Source organism: Gymnogyps californianus, chromosome 9 (genome assembly GCF_018139145.2).
Source record: "Gymnogyps californianus isolate 813 chromosome 9, ASM1813914v2, whole genome shotgun sequence".
In the NCBI taxonomy this organism is placed as follows: Eukaryota; Metazoa; Chordata; class Aves; order Accipitriformes; family Cathartidae; genus Gymnogyps; species Gymnogyps californianus.
In genome coordinates this window covers 15,893,920-15,915,421 of record NC_059479.1, presented here as the reverse complement: position 1 = coordinate 15,915,421, position 21,502 = coordinate 15,893,920, and the positions used below count along the sequence as shown (strand labels likewise).

General features: G+C 42.7%; 1 protein-coding gene across 2 annotated transcripts in view; it reads right to left on the bottom strand.

The window, feature by feature from the left end:
- MAMLD1 (mastermind like domain containing 1) overlaps positions 1-21,502 on the bottom strand; it is an 85,944-nt gene that overhangs the window by 19,502 nt on the left and 44,940 nt on the right. Inside the window, exons 2-3 of one of the 2 annotated variants that reach the window (XM_050901725.1) lie at positions 14,888-16,154; positions 14,418-14,674 (exon numbers count right to left, since the gene is read on the bottom strand). In XM_050901725.1, the coding sequence (XP_050757682.1) occupies positions 14,418-14,674; positions 14,888-16,154 (1,524 nt within the window). Of the gene's footprint in view, positions 1-14,417; positions 16,155-21,502 lie in introns of both variants that reach the window. The other variant, XM_050901724.1, reaches the window with a different exon arrangement.

Genomic DNA, 21,502 nt, shown 5'->3' with positions numbered 1-21,502 from the left:
AAAATTGGGTTAGCTTGACATTGCTGCTGGAGGTGAACCGACCCAGGAAGGCTGGCTGAGCAGCAGACGAGCAAAGCCCCTCTCTGCAAAGCAGGTGAGCTGAAAGCTGACTGCAGTCTCATTGCTAAGGCATGGAAACACGTTTTTAAATTTTTAAATCTGGGAGTGGAGTGAGAGCAATTAAGAAAACAAACTCTGTTTCCTGCACAAACATGGGGTTCAGACAGTTTGGGATTATGACATACATGCAAATCTGCAAGTCTGGTCTGAGCCAATATTTGAGGGCTGGAGACCCCCACAAGTTCTCCAAGGTTCAAAGGAAAAGCTTTTTTAATAGTCAGGTCAAGAACATTTCGGTGTCGAGGCTCTTTTACCGGTGAGAGCACCACCAAATCAACCCCAACTGACATTCACGCTGCCAGGCAGCAGTCTGGGAGATCTCCATGAATGGTATCGCAGCTCCGGAGAGGAAATCTCAAATGTCTTGTAAATCCTGCTGCAGGGAGTGCCACATCGCAGGGGGCTCGTTCGAAGGCTCTCCCGGTTTGTCCACTCGGACGGGGTGCCAGGACCTGCCAGCAATGACACCCAGCTGCCCCTCCCAAAAGGATGCCACCCGAGACATCTGCCTGTCGCTGCCCTGTCCCCTGTCCCAGCCTGCCCCTTGCCACAAGCAGCGTTCAGAAACCAGTGTACAAACTAACCCAGGAAAAAAGCGACAAATTACTAGGTTACGCCAAAGAGTCTTTTTTTCCTTAATACTTTCCTCTCTCTTCCCATTTGCTGCTGGACTTGAGGGAAGGGTATAAAGGCGGATAAAAATGAGTCCAGAAACCTTTGCTACTTCTCCCCAAGTTGGGGAGGTTTCCTTGGGGCTAGAGCTGCGGCTGCCGCCGGGGTCAGCTGGGAGGAGGGAGAGGAGGGCAGGGAAGGGAGAAGGGGAAAAAATGAACAGCTGCAAAGCAATTAAGCCTGCCTCTCTGCCTTACTGTCCAAAGCAGGAGGCAATCTAATTCAGCCTGGTGCCTCTCTTCCTTCAGCCGTCTGGTGCCTGCCTGGGATTCAGGAAAGGGGCTGTCTGACTGCCCACTTTGTCTGCCGAGCCAAAGGGGCCCTTCCCAGCCACAATTTCCAAAGGAAAGAGATCTTGGCTGGCGGTGTCTCTTCTTTTCTGAGAAAAACATGCGCTGAATGTAGTGGCAGCAGCTTTATAACCCTCTCCTGCCCTTCCTCAGCAAACAACCAAAGTGGAGCTGGCTCCTCTGCTCAGCACTTGTCTCCCAGCACAATGAATCAATTAGCGTCCGATCATTATTGTGGTAACTGTATCTTTCACAAGCAAGATTTCATATAGAGATAGAATAGGATGTTTTCTGCTCATTTCCTTCCTGTCATTCCAATCACGAACTACTGTTAAAAATACAATGCATTTAAAGTCTGTAATATTTGCAAGCATGTGTTCCAGTTTCCCAGCTGAACGGCCGGTCTTTTGTTTTCTGCACAGTGAAGGTATGGAGGAACAGCGATAAAGGGGAGCCTACAGCGCAACTGGGTTAGAAACTCACACAGGGCATATACAGAAGGTCATCTCATTTTCATGTTCCTAGTATCAGGGATTACTTTAATTCCTTATTCTGGCCAACTGTTTCAGTTTATAATCCATAGTGTAGGACTCCTTCCAGCATGTCTAAGGTGGTACTTGTTCTGCTGTTTCTTCAGAAATTGGCAAAAACGTTTTATTTGGAAAATGTTAGTGCAGCAGTAAAAGCCTTTTAGTACCCAGTCAGAAGGAGAAAATAGGCTGTTAGGAGAACAGAGTACAATTCAACTTTACTTTCGGTTAAGTTTGACAGTAATCTAGACAGCAAGTAGGTACCCTCCCTCTAGCTTAATCAAGACAGAAATAGGCAAAAATGTGTATTTTAACTGCAGCTAGACAGCATTTCATCTTATGAAAAACCTCAATACTGTTATCATAAGCAGAAAAAATAAGAAATCACAGAGAGCAAGATTTTAGCTCACCATACTGACAAATGCTTTATAAAAAGTATGAAATTTGAGGAAACCTCTGCAAGCTAAAGCACAGTAGTTTTATAAATTGTGTCAACCTAGAATGGAGCAGCACACCAAAGTCCGGAGTTCCTTCTAATCTTATTCCATATAGGGCCCTGATGAAGGTCACAGTTCTTTTTAAAATTAAAATTTATAGACACATAGATATATGCCACCTACGTAGGAAAAAGCTCAGACTCTGGACTGGGCACGAAATGGATTTGTCCATTTCCCCCCTCACTGCCAAGATTTTTTCTTAATAAAAAAAGTTCTTATTAAATGGTCAGTTTTTCTTTTTTTTTTTTTTTTTTAAGTAAAATACAACATAAATAAATGTTGGGGATTTTAGACAAAGTCCTAAACTATGGGAAAACACTGATATGTCTAGCAAAACTTTTTTCAGTTAAAGATTTACTCACATTTCAGGACCATCTCACAGTCTGTGGTGATGTTATCAGCATTTCTCTGTTCTTGCTGACCTTAAGCACTCTTAAACCATTAAATACATAATATTTTCTGATAATAGAATGCCATTCACATTTCAGTAGCAATAATTCACTTTAATGAGATAAGAACTTACACATCAAATGAGTCTACCTCTGTTTGAGAAATATTAGCACACTTTGGGGAACTGTAGAATCACAAATAATGACATCAAGAATCCAACACTATTCCTGGAGAACTTGTAACTCCCGGTTACATCAATAGGAATTTGAGATGTGTAAGGATTGCAAAATCAGATGTTATCTGCAGGGAACAATACAGGTATGGGCAGTCTGCATTTTTGCCTTAAGCAAACAAGAACTAACAAGACTATTAATGAGAGAAAACAGCACCAGTTTCTAACTGCACGTATAAATAGGCATTAAAAACAACTGTATTCCTTAAGTGAGTCATTACATTGTAAAGAAAACTTTTACAAGAAACTTCATGTTGTTTACAAATTTCCTGTTTACATTTTTTTTTTATTCTTTCCTTCCCACTCATAACACGCGCGCCAACCTCGGTAAAGAGAGCTGCAAGAGACGGAAACCTGATGCTTAAATGAAAAAACACAGAATCATCAATATTGACTCCGGCACCTTCAGTTACCAGATTCTTCACTTTTTCTGCAGTTGAATAACTAATGCAATCTAAGCACAGACCTTCTTATCAAAGTAAGACAAGCTTACTCAGCTTTCTCCTGGCACAGGGAGGCTGTTAGGTCCTGGAGGCTGCTCTCTGGTGCAGGCTGGGTCCGGGCTGTGGGAACGGCCGCGCTGCCTTCAGCACTCCCCCAGTGCGGCGCTAGGCACAGCACTACTGCCGAGCCAAGGACGAAAAATACAGCAGGAATAGCTTAATTCCAGCTCTAAATGAGCTCAGCGGGGAATCTAAACAGTCAAGTCAATTGCCAGAATCTGCACTTTTCAACCTTGTTCTGCTCCTTTGATCAGACTGAATTTTGAGCTACAGCGATTAATGGACTAATAGAGGAAGTCACAGGGTATCTCTTGGGAGAAGGGGGAAAGGAGAAAAAAGTATCTCATCCTTGTTATGCATCTATTCTGCTAAATGCCACATTTCCACGTAGAAAACTAAAATGCCGCTGCAGAAAGTGTGCTGACTGAGCTGGAAAGGAGGAGAAAAAGGGGGTTGTACGGAACAAAAAAATAATGCTCATACGGTCTTTCATTCATTGCTTAAACACGCCCTTCGGAGCAACGGTAAAAGAAAACAGACTATCCAAACACAAGTGCCGTGTAAACCACCCTTCAATCCAGTACAGTAACAGTTTATACTTAGTAATGCTGGAGAGTAAAGGAAATATTAAACACATTTATTATGCAAAGAGAAGCTTCCAAAAGCCCTGAGTATTTAAGTACTGAGAGAAATAGATTTGTTTATGACAGGGATACATACTACTGGTATCCCATGATAGTATGTCCTCATCTTTCTGGAAAGGGAAGAAACACATTAACATTAGCAGCCTGCAATCACAAAAGGAAAAAAGAGGGAAAAAGTCTTTGTTAAGAATTTTTTTTTCCTCCTTTGCTTTTATTATTGCTGTGCTCGAGAGGATGGGGCAGCTTTTCTTCCTGCAAGGGGCAAATTTTGCTTGTGCAATTCATGACTCTAAAAAAACCCAGAGGACTGCAAATAATCATGGACTGATTAAAACATAAACTTATTCAAAGTTTGGCACGTTTACAAAATGCTGGTACTAACCCCCACAAAAAAAAAACAACAGAAAAGCCAAAAATAATTCAAGTGTAAACTTGAGCTGAGGTAGGAACAAGTGCATCAAAGCTTCCAACTCTCTCTCTCTTTTTGTCGTAGAACTAATATGCCGTTGCCAACGATTACTGTGCCCTTTGCTGCATCCTTCTCCTCCACCTTTGGTCTTTCTTGAACATACAAAGACTATATACATACATGATTCACTCTGCTCTCAGAAATAATCCTGTAGTCATCCTGGAATGACCTCCCACTGCGTAAATTTAGGTGTGTGTGTTTGAATCTTTACAAGATCAAGCTGTTAATGTAATGTCTTAGACCAGGATATCATACTATTTTGTCTACATTACAGGGATTACTCTCCTTGTGGGTCTCTTATCAATTCTGTAATGGGGAAAAATAGCTCAGCACAGCTTGACCATAACCTGCATTCACATCTGCATCTGTCTGACATTGATCTAAGGTATCGTGTTCTCATTACTTCAACGAGAAATGTTAAATAATTTTGCTGGTTATATAGAGAATATTATTTATGCTAATGTATTTCCTATCTTCTTCTTTTAACATTCCCATATGCAAAGGGTTAAATTGTAATATAGGATTACTTTTTGTTAACAGTAGTGCTTTTAAGAATTACATACTGATAATGATAATATTTGCCCTTAAATATGCTATAAAAAACCTAACTTTAAAACGTACATGTAACAGAGTGATTAGCCTTCAAAGCCCTAAGAAGAGCTGCTACATTCTGATTGGGGATTTCTATCACTTATTAGTGCCGGCTGCTTGAAATAGTCCAAAGTGCTCGAGACAGAAATATTACACAGCCAACACGGCAGACTGATATGCTTCCTAAATGTACAGTTTTTGAAGACAGCTCATAATAGTGTTTGGCTTTCAAACCTTAATGTTAACAGCTTTGATGGGACTGCTTCTAATTTGTATTTAAGACCCATTACCTCTTCCTCTAAGCAATCTTGGTGAAACATCATTTGTTCTAGGGGGATATTTGCCATCCAGCACGGCTCTGTAATGGCCGTTAATTCACACCATTTTGCTTGCTCCTGTATTAATCAGCAAACTGTGAATCATCCCAGTGTTTCCAGACTCGCAGATGTACGAGAGAACCACCGAGGCCAGTTCAGTTTCTCTCCCCATTCAGACACGGAGACAATATCAGTTCCTGTTTACAGCCACGGCTTTGTTTTCCCCCACCCACACACTGAAATTTCTCCAAAATGCCCAGAGAAAAAGAAAAAAGAGACTGAGTTCATTTTACCAGAAAAGTTATTTCTAGGTATTGCATCTGAAACAAAACATGTTTGTACTTTTATTTTGTGTGCAGCGTTTACTGCAGCGAGGCAGAAATGACAGAGGAGCAGAGCAGAAGGACAAAAGTAGGCTGCTCCAGTCACCTCACCCTGCCGAACTGCTGTCCGGCACCAGGCACGTGATTTAACAGCATCTGAGGGACTCTATTATTTATTTGTTTGCTTTTTATTCTAATTGTTACATTAGACTTTGGTTCTGTACATATTTCTGCCTTGTGGAATACAGATGTAATTTTAGACTCCTACAAGACAATACTAGGTAGAAACCACCCCAAAAATCAAGGGTACAAACCATGCTCTCAGAGTATCACTGAAAAAAGTATTAAAATTAATTATTAATTTAGGCATGAAATTTGAGGTAGTAAGAAGGGCATGGTTTTAGGGAAGTGAGCACATTTTCTGAAAGCCCGTCTGCTTTTAGTTCAAAATAAGCTGCCCGAACTGCCATTTACTAAGAAAGATACAGAAAATACAGGCAATGAACAAACCTATCTTCCACAAATGTGGGAAAAAATGGAATTAAGATGTTCTGATATTAATGGGAATTTACAGCACAGATGAAATGAGTTGGGTGTACAATAGGGTCATGGAAACCATTTCCTCATTGCTATTCATCAGCACACCGTGCCATGAACACACCTTTTCAATATAAGAATTATGGATGCACTGACTTGTAAGTGAGGATGCAAGTAGTGTGTCTTACCCATCACTAACCACTATTCATGTTGTTATTTTTAAGAATGATACACAGAAGGAAGTTATGGCATTCATTATGAAGCCAAACAGTGAGAAGGTCACTGAGCCTTTCCCTAGATTCCTAGGATGTTTATAACTTCATCGCATCTAAGGGCACAGCTGAGAAAAAAAATATGCATTCAAAACCTTTCGCTCAACTGCTTATAAATTAAAGATTTCTGCATATGGATGGGTTTTTTTTGTGGTAAAAAAGAAAGCAAAATGGGTTACTTGAAAAAAAAAAAAGAAAGCAAGAAAATCTGCAGTTGGGGCCTGATTCAGCCGATGTTTAGCCCAGGAAAACTTGTGAATGCTGCTACCAAGCTGCCTAGAAAACCTGAGAGAAACTGCCCACCTAGGCTGGCAGGATCAGAGTGGTTTTGGTACAACTGGGTGTCAAAATATGGTTTCACATCAAATGAATCAGACAGATACTTTTTAGCATGATACCACCACTTTCCCTACACCTTTGAGAGAAGAGGTTCTCTCCCACCCCGCACTGCAGAGCAGAAGGAAACAACCGTCTGTTGCTTAAAGCTCAAAACCACAAAAGCAAGGGGTTTTTTTTAGAGTTAATACAGAACCTCTGTGCAATGGCACACTCTCCTCCGCTCACTCCGCGGCTGTACGGCCCAGCCAGGAGTGGGGCTGGGGGGATTCACAGTCCATGAGTACTACTGCCTCTTGTCTTTCTCCACCAAAAGCCTGGACAATGCCACGTCAGCCTGCACACACATTGTTTATCGTCCTGCAGGTAACAGAGACTTTCTTGAACACCTCCCAGCACCCCTTGCTGGTGTTTATAGTACTTCCCAAGTCTCTTTTTTTCTTTCCAAGTGGATTTTAATTTGTCCAGCGTGAGATTCCCATAGAGTTGCCACTGTCCTATGTGCTAAATTGCTGGCGGAACATCTTCCATTTTATTAAACGGGTCATAACTAAGGGAAAGACCCGGCTGGATTGAGGAAAGTGCTGCAGCTTTGATGTAGTGTCCACATTAATTTCAGATCCAAAAGGAGGGCTATGGAGAGGGGAGGGGAGGATGCTCCCCACATGGTGTTCAGAAGGATTTGGTCTATTTACAAGCTTCTCCTCTGCAGATTGCTTCCCCTAATGATGTGCTATGTGGTGTCCAAAAGTGCTTTCAGCACAACAGATAGCTAAACTGGAAGGAACGATGAGTGCATTAGGCAGAGCCGCTAGAAATATCAATGCCTGTAAACATCTTAAAATACAAGCCAAAGAACTGTGAAGGTTAAGAGATGGCTACAAGGGCTCCACTACAGCAGGGAAATGCTTTGAAATACCTGTAATCTAACAGAAGACAACACAACGTGATTTAAAAAACACTGCAAAAGAGCAATGGGCTAAGAAGATCAGATGTGAACTAAGTTTTTTACCTTGATTACTGCACTTCTGAAAATGTTGTATTACTGTTGGCATGTTGAGGCCAAACACCCCATTTCTTTCCACAGGTTTACTCCTTATTTTCCAAAACTTATCTTACATTATTTATTCACAGGGGAGGGAGGGGAAGGGAGAAGATGGCAGTCCGATAGTTTCGGTCAACCTCCTTTCACACTCTCTTGAAAGAAGGGAGGGGAGAATCTCCAAGTTTGAAAAAAATATCAACTCAGTTGCAAGTGCACGGATAAATATAAATTCAGAAATGACCATTCAAGAAGATGTTTTTACATCTGTGGAGAGGTCAAACTCCAGGCTCAGCCCTATTGCTCTCTGTAATCCAGATTCATCACCAGCTTCCTTTATTCGCCTATTCAAAGGCACTTAATTAGCTGAAGGGCTTGTTGCTTTGCCTTCAAAAGCTCTCCACTCCCTCAAAGGCTTTGCTTCGGTATTGTGCTACCATTGCCCTTTGAAATCAAATCTGTTTTTCTTCTCCACAGCATTAGTAAAAGAAAAAAAAAAGTAATATTTTAAAAACTTTTTCCAGAGAAAAAAGAGAAGGGAAGGGACAAGGGAAAAGAGAAGGGAAGGGACAAGGGAGAAAAGAAAAGAAAAGAAAAGAAGAGAAAAGAAAAGAAGAGAAAAGAAAAGAAAAGACAAGAAGAGAAAAGAAGAGACAAGAAGAGAAAAGAAGAAAAAAGAAGAGAAAAGAAGAGAAAAGAAGAGAAAAGAAGAGAAAAGAAGAGAAAAGAAGAGAAAAGAAGAGAAAAGAAAAGAAAAGAAAAGAAAAGAAAAGAAAAGAAAAGAAAAGAGAAAAGAAAAGAGAGGAAAAGAAAAAGACAAGAAAAAAGAAAAAGAAAAAGAAAAAGACAAGAAAAAAGAAAAAGAAAAAGAAAAAGACAAGAAAAAAGAAAAAGAAAAAGACAAGAAAAAGAAAAGAGAAGAAAAAGACAAGACAAAGAAAAAAGAAAAGAAAAAGAAAAAGGAAAAGAAAAGAAAAAGGAAAAGCAAAAGGAAAGAGAAAAGAGAGGAAAAGACAAGACAAGCCAAGAAGAGAGGAAAAGACAAGACAAGGAAAAAAGACAAGACAAGGAAAAAAGACAAGACAAGGAAAAAAGACAAGAAAAAGAAAGAGAAAAGAAAAGAAAAAAGAAAATGAGGGGGAAATACCAGTAGAACTTCATTCAAAGTGGCTTTAAAGAGAAGTTTCACACTTAAAGAAAAAGGCGGGGGGGGTGGGGGGGTGGGGTGTTGAAACTGCAGATGAAATCTGGCCAGTACTTTTGGTCTTATTAATAATACATGATACTGTAGTTGTTTCATGTGTTAGGAAGACTCCTTGTGACATCTCGGAAATCCCAAATAAAACATGATTCTTCCCTGTACGTACAAGAGAACTGTATGTACTCAGATGCTGTGGGCTGCGTTCTCTGCTTTTCCAACTCTTAATCAATCTGCATCAGAGCTTATAAACATGAAGTGCTGCTGACTGAGAACAGTCTCACCTAACAGTCACGGTGCACGGACTTTTCACGGGCAGAAATAACTTCACATAACATAGGACACCCAGGAATCAGCCTGTGGTATTAACATTTCTGTTTATATTAATAAAAGCTGTATTTTGTATTCCATTATATTTATTTAACCTTTGACATCTAAGCTCTGGGTCAGTTTGCTCTTTATAACAGTGCATTTCTTCTTCAGTTTTGTTTCTATATTTAGAGAACTCATACTCAGAAACAAGATTTTTTGTTTAATTTTTTTCCCCCTAGTATATTTAATCTAGCTCAGGGGTTGTGGTGTTTCTCTGCAACCTATAATTTACTCTGCCAACTCAGATACTGTATTGCTGCTTTTACCACAGTTAAAGAAACACTGTCAAGTTCTTTTCAAAGGTTTTTTTTAGTCTTCAGCATGTTCTTCACTATCTCATATGCAGTCCACATGTAGCCAAAAAATATAGCCATTTTTACTGCAAATAATATTATTTTTCTCTCTGTCTCTTCTCCTATCATTTTTCCTCTACCATCATTTTTGGCAATGGAGCTGAAACAAATATACCCTTCACTGACAATCCAGTATACGACTATCTGGATGTCAGCAGGAATGCGGCGCGCTCTAAGAATAGCACATTTGGTTCCTGCAGCGCAAGTGGAGCTCAGAAATGCAGTGTCCCCCACCCAAACAATGGCTATTTATTAGCTACGTCCCCCCAACAAAACAATCTCTGAAGTTGTGTTTTGGTTTTCAACATTTTACACACAGAGCAGTGGGCAATACCGCCCTCCTCCCCGAGACTCTCAAATTTTAACTCAGACAAACTTGGGCTTGGAAAAGTAATGGCCACCCAAAGGGTTTCTTTTATTCCAGCCTGACTTAAACTGCAAAGATCACCGGCTCATTCTCCTGCCTTCAGGGGAAGCCTCCTTTCCGTTTGCAAAGACCTGTGTCTGTTCGTATATTGGCGGGAGTAAAAGAAGAGCTCTTCTGGAAGCGGTGATGTTGTATCAGCATTGCTGAAGGCAGAATTGGGCCCAATATATCTGACATGCCAGAATAGGAGATCTGCAAGTACAAACTGTATTTAGACATGAACATCAGGGAGATGCCCAACTATTCAACCTGCCTGGGCAAATGCAGCTTTTTCATGCGCTCAGAAACAGCCAATAAAGTCAAGTGGCTAAGCTTAAGCCCAGAAAAGAGTGCGATAGTTTTGGAGACTATCTTTGACTCTCTGGCATTTACTACTGTCTTTATATTGTGGATTTACGAGTCCAGACCTTTGAGTATAATTTCACTCAGCAAGCATCAGTCCTACATGAGTAAAATGAAAACCTGCACATATCCACAAGAGCAATGTTAGCACTACTAGGCTTTGCAATATCGCACAATGCAAACTGTCAGTACCTCAATCAATATCCGTCAATGCTCAACAATAAAGACATAGTGCTTTAGATGGGAAAAGATTAGCCCTTATCAGATTTACCAGTTGTCCAGGCAATACAGGATCTGGGATGCAGACTGATTACACTTAAGAAATGTATCATTAAGTACAAAAATTGTAGAGCTGTTAGGCACCAGTAGTAAGCCAGCTTTTGGCATGTGGAGTCTTTGCTTTAATACGCATTAAAACAAGAGCAAAAAGCTCACTCTGGGTCTATGTCCCAGCCGCTGCTCTCTTCCCCATGTTGCTCTGCCTGCTACAAGGATCAAATTTCATGGTTTATTGTTCTCCCTTCAACTGGCCACCATCCACATTCTTCTTCTGCACAAAGCTGCACCTCTTGCTCAAAAGAAGAGAGTACTATGCCTTCTTTTTATAAATTTTAGTCACATTTACAAACACACACACAGAGTAAGGGGATGACTTTTAAACACTAAACAACATTCCAGGGAATGCTGTTATTTCTCTTTGAGCAAATTTCTGTGAATGAGGCTAAAAAAGGCAATTTTCCACCAGAAAGGTACTAATTTTTGAAGATGCAGAAGTTGTCTCCCATCTTCTGCATCTTCAACATTTTCCCTTTTAATGAAACAACTGCTCTATGCTTGAAAAGTCCTATTCATCACCTGCCTCAGGAGAAAATCGGCACCAAGATTCCACAGAGCTCAAATTCAGCTCTGGGTACACTGCTGGAAATCAAAACCACAGTCACTGGAGCTACTTCACTATAATGGAGTAAAATTGGTACACAGCAGGTCGGGTCCAAAATTTCAGTATCAATGTCTCAATGTAAATAAGAATTCTACTGCAGACAAATAACAGATCTACGTGCTAGATTCAAAGAAACGTAGCAAGTATGCCAGAATTTTAAGGTTTCCTACCTAGAATATTTTTTCCATGTAATTTTTCTTTTAATTCAGCACTCAGGATCCATTTTCTTCTATGAGATTTGCAGTAAAGTTATCAAAACCTAACAAAATGTTCCACTCCTGAACATCCACCATCTTTCTTCGGTAGCTCAACAGACTGTAAAACTGAAGCACTGTCATCTGGTGTATAATTATTGTAATAAGTCTTACTTGTAAAATGAGGGAGGCACCATAAGCTTACCTAACTAGTCTGAAAATGTAAAATGCTTATCACCTGTAATCACTGTCTTAACTGTCCTTGATCTTTACTGATAGCCGCCAAATTATAATAACTCTCTCTCTGACGATGAGAATCAGCTAAAAATGCAGCACAGGCAGAGCACTCGGAAAGTTGCTGGAAGAGGGGCTATTTTGGCCGATTAAAGAGACTCACTGCAGGAATTTTTCTTTTTTTTTTTTTTTTTTTTTTGCTAATCAATGATGTAGGGGGTTCAGAGGTGTAAGACAAAAATGCAAAGCAGGGAAAACTAGGGCACAGGAAACCTCAGGAATCCAACAGGGACGTGGCAATTCCACACACTCAGCGGCAGAGCCAGAAAAAAAATATATGCTCAAAGGTTATAGACATACGATCAAAAGTGATCATGTTACTGCAGTTAACAACTTACTAGCCGTCATCCGGGATGCAGTAAAACACCATGAATCTATTCTTCACCCACACTGCCTCCAGAGTAGAACATCTGATGGGCAGTAATTCATGAAGCTGCAGCAACTTACTTTCAATCGTATGTCTATCCATAGTCCTAGATCCCAAGCCAGCAAGACCCTCTACTTCGTGTTTAATTTGGGTCCCTCTGAACACAAACAGGGTCCTCACGTGCTTAAAGCAACATCATTGCTTCAGGCCTTTGTTGAATTAGGGGCCTTATATTGATAACCCTTTAGAACAATATATGCCATATTGTTACACGTTACATATTTGGATAAGCAAATTCAGCAAGTCACCAGTCCTTCCCAGCTGTCTGTTCTAAGCTGCTGTATCGAAGCAAGGGAGTACTGAGCGTGCACAACTTGGAAAAGAGTGAGTCGATCCTAAAGTGGCACAGTGGAGATGCACCTCATTGATTTACCACTAAAAAGCTGACCTTTAGTAACTATCCCCTTATTTCTCATTGCTATCATAGGACAAGGTTACACCAAGTCACCTACAGTGAAGAAATCCACCTCTATAAGAACCAGTCACTCAGCAGGGAAGAAGAGCAAAGAAACCCAGGCTCTGGAGTGTATTCCCCAGCTAAGCACCACACTCTTGAGCAGATCCTAGCAGAGCTTCAGAGATCAGTCTCTGGTTTGCTGGGTGAGAAGTGTTTCAGTCCTTCACGAGGAGTCGATGGAGTGCCTGTGTGCACAGCTAAGCAGCTCGAAGGATTCTGCTTCCAAAGTGTTGGTTCAGCCTAACAAGGTACTTGGCTTTGGTGGTGAGGTTCAATGTTTCCTACTATTCTTCCTAACAAAAAGATAGCTATTTATTCCTCACACCCAGGCTGCTCTCACACCGAGTCCCCAAGCCCTTCCTTGCACTGAAGTCCCCGTTCACAGTAAATCTCTCTTATCGGGGGTAGTAGGGGATAGTGCTTTGCACCTCTCCTTGAGTCTCAGGGAGAAGGTTGCTGGAGAGAATTCAGGACTGTGTCTCACTCCTGCCAGCTGCATTTTTGCATTTACCAGCTCGGTTGGTATCGCAGATCAACAAAGGGTGGGGAATGGCCCTCATCCAAAGCAGGGCATTGCTTCTGGCATATGCTAGTAACAGGTATTTCAAGTCTGCCTCTTTGCTCTTTGGGAGCTGTACTGTTTGACCTGCTGTCCATGAAGGAGTCATCTTTTAACTTCACTTCTCACCCCACCTCATCTTTTCTAGCCTCAGAAGCATAACACAGAGATGAATTTGTTGAAGGGCACTAAGAAAAAAAAAGATACTCCCACTAAAAGGATCATGGGAAACATGTTACGGGAACATCTCTACAGCTTACAATATAAGCTAAATAAGAATACCACCTATACACGTAAAATAATTTATTTTAGTGGTATGAAATGTGTTTTGCCTAATAGCACAAAGTTCTCCAATGCACGGTGGAATTACAGTACATTTCAATTGAAGAACTGTGTTCAGCTCTGGGGCCCCCAACATAAGAAGGACATGGACCTGTTGGAGCGAGTCCAGAGGAGGGCCATGAAGATGATCAGAGTGCTGGAGAAACTCTCCTAGGAAGACAGGCTGAGAGAGTTGGGGTTGTTCAGCCTGGAGAAGAGAAGGCTCCAGGGAGACCTTATAGCAGCCTTCCAGTACCTAAAGGGGGCCTACAGGAAAGCTGGAGAGGGACTTTTTCCAAGGGCATGTAGTGATAGGACAAGGGGTAATGGCTTTAAACCGAAAGAGGGTAGATTTAGATTAGATGTAAGGAAGAAGTTCTTCACAGTGAGGGTGGTGAGGCACTGGAACAGGTTGCCCAGAGAGGTTGTGGATGCCCCCTCCCTGGAAGTGTTCAAGGCCAGCTTGGATGGGGCTTTGAGCAACCTGGTCTAGTGGAAGGTGTCCCTGCCCATGGCAGGGGGGTTGGAACTAGATGATCTTTAAGGTCGCTTCCAACCCAACCCATTCTATGATCCTATGATTCTATGAAATAAATAAAGTTACTCTGGTAACGCCAGAATGTTGTTATTGCCTTGTCCATGTATACACTGTGCACACCCCAGAAGTTCAGCGACGTCACATTTGAAACACAAAGGAAAGTAAAAATAAGAAAATAAATGACTCAATATTTTCACACAAGCCCTATAAGACAGAAGAGACATTCTCACCTGTCTGCTTTGAGATGGCATTGTGGCAGGCTGCATGTGTCTCTGCATCCGATGTGGCTGTATCAGCTGTCGAAACTGCTGCTGGAGAAACTGGCTATTGTTAGCCTGCTGGGACTGCTGCGTGGCTGGAGACTGCTGCTGCTGCTGCTGCTGCTGCTGCTGCTGCTGTTGCTGCTGCTGCTGCTGCTGGAGATAGTGAATGAGAGACTGCTGCCCTTGTCCTGCTGTCAGAGGTGACATCTTTTGAGTAGCTGACTCTGAGGCAAAGTGAGACAGTGGTTTGGTGTTATTGAAAGAAAACTGGTCTTGGCTAACAGGGCTCTCATTCACCAGACCTGGCTGTAAGCTACTGGATGGCTGTTGCATAATTATGTTCATATTTTTGGACTGGTTTGTAGTCATTGATTTAAAAAGCGAGCTCTGCATACTTGTGGGGTTGCTGGTGGGAGTAATGTTAGAGATTAATGTACCTTGAGGACTGAAGGGCTGCTGATGCAGAGCTGGGCTTGCCAGCTTTTCTGGCCTGTACGGTGGAGAAGGTCCAGTATTCGTGGAGGCCATGCTGGCAACCAAGTTGTTCTGTGGACTTTTAATGTTGTTGGCTGGTAAGCTGGCTGCTGTCAGGGTGGGCAGCATGGAGCTCTGCGGGCTGAAAGGCTGCTGGTTCAGAGCTGGACTGGAGAGCTTCTCAGACCCATAAGGAGGAGAGGGGCCATTGGATGGGGTGCTGCTGGAAGTCATGCTTGAAAGCAGAGTGTTTTGAGGACTCTGAATGTTGTTTCCTGGTAAATTATTAGCAGGTATGCCAGACACCATAACATTTTGAGGACTGAAAGGTTGATGGTGTGGGGATGATCCTGCCCTGTAAGGTGGAGAGAGACCAGGAGGAGACATAGTTGGCCAGCTGGGAGCCTGTACTTGTTGCTTAGTTGTAGAGACCTGCTTGCTAGCTGCCAGCTGCTTTAGCTGCTGAGCATGCCAGTTGGAGCCAGGTATGTTGGGTAAGGGCACCGGAAGCATAGGTGGCGGCTGGTTCTTGCTCTGAGCTGCTGTAGAGATGGGTGATGCAGCAGGTTTGTTTGAGGGAGGAACTTGGAAGTTAGCTCCAGCAGATGATGGTCTCATCTGAGGAGATCCTCCACTGGTTGGATTGCAGCCTGGAGAAAAATCTTTGCTAGCAACGTGGCTCTCCAAGTGGGAAGTCTGTGGGGAGGACTTTGGAGCGGTACTTATGCTTGGTTGAGAATGACTCAGCCCAAGTGGCTCTTCAGCCTTGCTGCACAAAATCTTCTCCAGATCCAGGTCATTGGGAGAAGGATCAGGCATTTTTGTCAACTCTTCCAATAGATCTTGCAGCTCTTGGTCCACAGACTGCAAGCTGTTTCCTTTCTCATCATAGTGGACAATGTTATTGTTTTGCCCTCCTATTGACCCCTTCTGATTTATTTCCGTGTTGGGTGGCACTGAAAATGGTGAACCAATGCCACTGCCATTCATGTGATTGTTTTCGAGGAGCACTGAATGACCTGCGACTCCCAGGGAAGAAGCGCTGTGACTGGAGAACGGAGAACTTTGCATTTCTGGACACGCCACATTGGGATTGGCACCTTGGCCCATGGCAAGGTTTACGTCGTCAAGACAAAGTCTTTTACTGTCATTTGGGAAAATGACATCAGGCACACCACTGGAGGCAGGAGAGCTATCATCTTCCAGTTTTCTTTTAATGGATCCCTGTAACTGTGAAAATAAAAAAGGAAGAAAAAAGGATCCATCATTGACCTTATTCTAACATGCTCTGACGCTCCGTACTGTAACACTGGGTTGGAGATAAAGAAAATTAAATCATACAATTAAAAAACCAATCATGTGAGACAAATTCAATCAGGATTTAAGTGGGTGCAACTTCACTGAAATCAAAAGAGTTATAGTCAGACAAAGGCTAAATCTCATATGTTGGCCTTAAAACAGATGTTAAGGCTATAAAATACTGTCTGTCATGTGAACTGTAATAGAAGTTTTTTAAATAGTTTCTGGTACCATTTCAATTAAGACATTATACTCCCTGCATAACAAACATGCCAACATTTTTATGGTAACATTTTTTAGGTCTAAATGGCAGAGCTGAATGAAACCCTGGACTGAATTTAGTGACCTTCTGCCAGTGACTCGGATTAAATTCAGACCTGAGACAACTAAATTGTTTTACATTCTTTATAGGCAGAACATCTGAAATAACTGGCATACTTTCTAAACAAACCAAACCAAACCAAATTCTCAACTATCTATCTAAACAGACTTTCAAGCTTCCTAATCACAGATGTTTTAGATTTCAGAAACAGTAAATAACAGCTAAACCTCTTAATTTTTGTTTATTCTTCTAAGTCTAAGGCAGTATGGGCTTTGTTCTTCTGAAGGATTGCAACTCATTCATAAAACCGGAAGTGTTTTCAAAATACAATTATATAAATATCTTGATCTACACGAAATGGTAGAGTTGTAAATCCACAAATCTTAGGGGAAAAAAACCTGCCTTCTACATCTAAAGAAAGTGAAACTGAAAACAACACTTCTAATTCAGCGTGATATGGCAATCTCTTCCAAATATAATCATCTGTGGCTTTCAGTTTTAACAAGCACAACCTGTATGTCATAGGATTAATCAGACATTAACATTGCTGCTTCAAGTTAAGGGAAATAAGCGTTATGTCCTTGTTTATCAATAGAGGGAGGCAGCATTTAGAAAAGTATCTAATCAGCAACGGGAAAACCGTAGAAAGTCACTGTTCCACTTAGCCGGCTCACGGCAAAGCCTCTCCCAGCTCTGGCCTACAATTGCAAGTGCTGCCAGTCGTCTAGTACCATGAAAAAAATTCACATCTAATAACAGCTCATATCCCCAGAAAAGCCCCACCACCTAACCCCAGTGTAACCAGATCCACTCCAGGGCTGTGGTGGGCGCGACTAACTTCTAAATTTTACACTAATTATTAAGCACATCACAGTTTTGCCTAAGAGTCGGTACGCAACGGCCAGCAACTTAGGTGCTCTCAGACAACAGTGCCACCAGACTATTGCTGTAGGGTGTGCGGAGGCTGCAGGGCACAAGGTGGGCGCACCTTGTGCACCTCCTTCTGCAATATGCACATGAAGGTCACTGTGCAAACGGCCAATGTCCACCCCTAAATTCAGCCTATCTTCAGACAATTGACCACAAACGTGCATTGTTCTGACCTGGAAACAAGGGAGAGCTGCCTGGTGACTCGCTCAGCTGGACTCACACGAGTGCTCACTCATCACTTATTTCTAAGTTGGTGGGCAGAGAGAAGATTGCAGATTTGTGCCTACAGTTGCTTAGGCTAAAGATGCAGTTTAGGATTAGTATCGGACATTGCCATGCTAGTATCCAGTTTACACAGACATTTGGAGGACAGTGAGAGGATGCAAGTTAATTGTACATGATCATCATGGCAGATGGAAAAGCAGGTCTGCATACTACGGAGAGCTGCTGATCAGGTTTTAGGAGGAGTTCACCTACCCTCCCTCAGCAGACAGAGCAGTTTTGAACGGCACTGTGGCAAAGAGACCTTTTTACGTGGATATTTTCCCCTTACTCTCTAAGAGTTATCACTTACTAGAGCAATCAGTGCTTCTCTGCTGTGACCTCCAGTTGCATCGCTTTAATATGGGTTGCACTCAAAAACCACCGGCAAGTGAGAACCGACAGTGGACGGGGAGAGTTGCACCATTCACCGGTTACCTGACAGCCCTCTTTGCTCAGCAGTGCTAGACATGGTTTGAATCGCTGCTCTGCGAGAGACTGCCTTTACATCACGGCCAGAGACAGTCGAAGCATCAGCGATTTGATTATTCCTCTGGGCTGATGAGGGCAAAATTTGCTTAGCTTTAGGAAGTGGAATAAGGCCTGAATTTTCTCCCAGGTGTTGGTCTAATGATGGATGAAATTGTTTGCCTTCATTTTCTTTGCTAAAACTAAGCCAGAGTTGCATGTTTCAACAGATGTTGCCCCGTGTAGGCTGAAACATGTTGGTGGAGCATAACTACATATATTTAAACCCAGACATGTATAGAGAATCTTTACAGGGGCTTCACACATCCAAAATAAACACAGTGTGTTCCCAAGTTGCACCCTGGGAACCTTCAGGCAGGAAGTGGTGGGGGATCTCCCATTCTTGGCCAGCTGACATGCTGGCATGCATGTCCTTGCCAGTGCTTCTTTTGCCATAGGACATTCCTATGCTCTGAGTTACTGGGGAAAAATTTGGGCTTTCTAAACACTTTGAAAAATAGTTTTTTAACTGTTGCACTGGGGAGTAAATGTGATGGGAAAACAAAACTCCATTTCCCCAAGACTATTACTAGATATAAACAGATAAAATAAGGCCATAGCTTTCAGATGGCATGGGCATTCCAAAACTGGGACAGGATTTTTAAATAGGATGCTGTTGCTTAGTCCTAGTGAGAAGCCTGGCTGTAAGAGAGGCAGTGAAATTAGCTGGGTGTCATGTTCTTTTGAAAAGCAAGACTCCTGTTTCCCAGATGAATATTTGCACAAGGGCCATAAAATCCAGAAGACCAATTTCCCCCAGTGCAGGCAGGTATAATTCCACACAATTTAGTAGTATTATTTTTGCTTAAGATAGATTTGACTACAGCCCCAAATTTGAGAGAGAAGGATACTGTCTTTAAAGCAACTAAACAAATGATAGAATAACTTTGGTTAGAAGGGACGCCTGGGTATCATCAGCCCTCTGCTTCAAGCACATCACCAATGAAAAAAATAGATGACAGTATTTCACCAGGCACTTAAGTATGAAGTATCAACTACATACAGAAATCCCTTCTTGGGCTGGACGGGCTAGCTGAGAGGTTTGTTTCAGTATTCCCCACTGAAACACGGGTGGTTGTTACTCCCATATAGCATGCTCTGCGCTGGTGCTGTCTGTGAGGAGCCAGCATTATTCTCCCCAGCTCCCAGCGACTGCTCTCCATGAACGTGCCACTGTGGCAGCCCTGACCAGTGCAGGGGACAGTAATGCAGTTGCAGATTACGGGGACACTGGCTGGCTCGAACATGCTAACAACAACAGTGGCAGGAGATCATCACCGAGGCATTACAACTCTTAGGACCAGGAGTTCCTGACCTAACTAATTCAAGAAGCTGCTTGTTGCAGATCATTCATCCAGTGCTCTCAGACGTCTCAAGACCATCTCTTTAAAGCCTATCTATCCTTTTCTAGAGTCTTCCCTTAGTGAAAACATTTTTACTGCCCATTTCCTTCATCTGGCCCTGGATTCGCCAGGAAGGAGCTGATTTATTCCAACTCTTTCTCCTCTTCTTCGAGAGGGCTTACACTATTTGACAACATCAACAGAAACGAGAAGAGCACCAGAATATGTTCTTCCCCTTTCTCTGCTGATTAGTATATTGGGCAGGTCTGTTTCAAATTGAATACCTGAGAAGTGAATAGAAATATTTTAGAAACACATAACACACACACACACACACACACACACACACACACACACTCTTAAGCTGGCTGGAGGCTGTCTATGGCTAAGTATGGGAAAGCTTCATTCATACGTGCAAGCAAGGATGAAGCAGACAAGCAACAAAGGGGCTCTTGCGACCTTGTCAAAATTCATTAAGATGCATTAGCATGCACAGGCTAACTTCTGTTTGGGAATACCTGGGAAACAAAGGCAGGCCCTCCAATTCGGGGAATATCCAATTATGAGTTCTCCATTATCTCAGGTTTGCTTTTAGAAGCGAGAGTGCCATGATCCCAGCACTACTATCCTCTCAAAACCAGCAGGCTGTCTTTCTGGGAAAGACCCAAGTTACAAACGAGTAGCGCTGCTAGCTCGCAATGGCAGTATAACAAGAATAAATAATAACTGTTTACCCTGCTCCGTCCAAGGAAGCTATACAGCTGTGGTTACAAACATCTAATTTGTCACACGCTACCTCTTCGCACAGAACCGATTCCCTACGTGTGGGCAGAGCGCTCCGCAGGCTTCTCTTGTGCAAGGAAGAAAAGGCAGACTCGGCAAGCAAAACTAGTCCTCGGCTGCACCCTCCCCTAGACTGAGCTCTCTGAAGTTGCCCGCTCGGGTGACTTCTGGCGTCAGGCACTTTCCAAACTCAGGAGGTGGTGCTGGCCTTGAGTAACTTACTATTTCTCAACTAAGGGAGAAAGGAAGGCTGGAAGTGGCAAAAACTGAAGCAGAGAGATCAAACTGTTAATAAGTATACACTGTGGTGGTTCCATTGGATTTTAATAACCAACCGAATGAGCACCTCTGGACTGGCTCCCTGCCTCCCCGTCACTCAGCCGCCCTCCTTTCTTTAATACATCAGCTGTCCTCAGTTGTCACTCCAGCTCTCCACATGAGCCAGGCTGCCCCATGGCCCTGCTGCCAGCCCCTGTTAATTCTCCGCCCGTCACTTGCTCCTTTGCCTGCACGGTATCTGGGAGGAAAGAGCCACTGCAGCCTGCTCGGGAGAGCCTCATTTCTCCAGGCTTGCAATGATCCCCCTTCCACCAGAAACAAGCCAAATCTAACCAGAGATTCCTATTTAGGTCAATGTAATGCAGAAATGAGAGAGGAAAAACGTTAGGCGAGGTACTTCTGTGCCTCTTCCTGGCTTCTGCAGCCTGTCAGAGATTCAAGCCTTGATTTACAGCAACCGCAGGGTGCTGATTATTGATCTGCAACCACCCCACCCCACTCACTGCCATTGAGAGATCCAACCTACAGCAGCGGTTCCCACACCTACGCAGCTTCTTCAAGCAAGAACCAAGCCTGATGGGACACTGCCACTTTGAACCGATGTCTGTAGAGTCCATGCCATGTTCTCCTTTGGCGGCTAGTCCACCTCCCCCTGTCTCCAGCATGCACCATCATTGCTGGAGACTGTCGTGATTGAATAGCATGAAATCTATGGATCCATGACTGGGATATCCAGAATGGGAGTCAGATAACCTTCTTTCACTGGGAATCTCAAGACCCTTGTAACTCTTGGGAAATCCCAGGGGTTGGCTTTTCTATTTGCTTGATTGAAG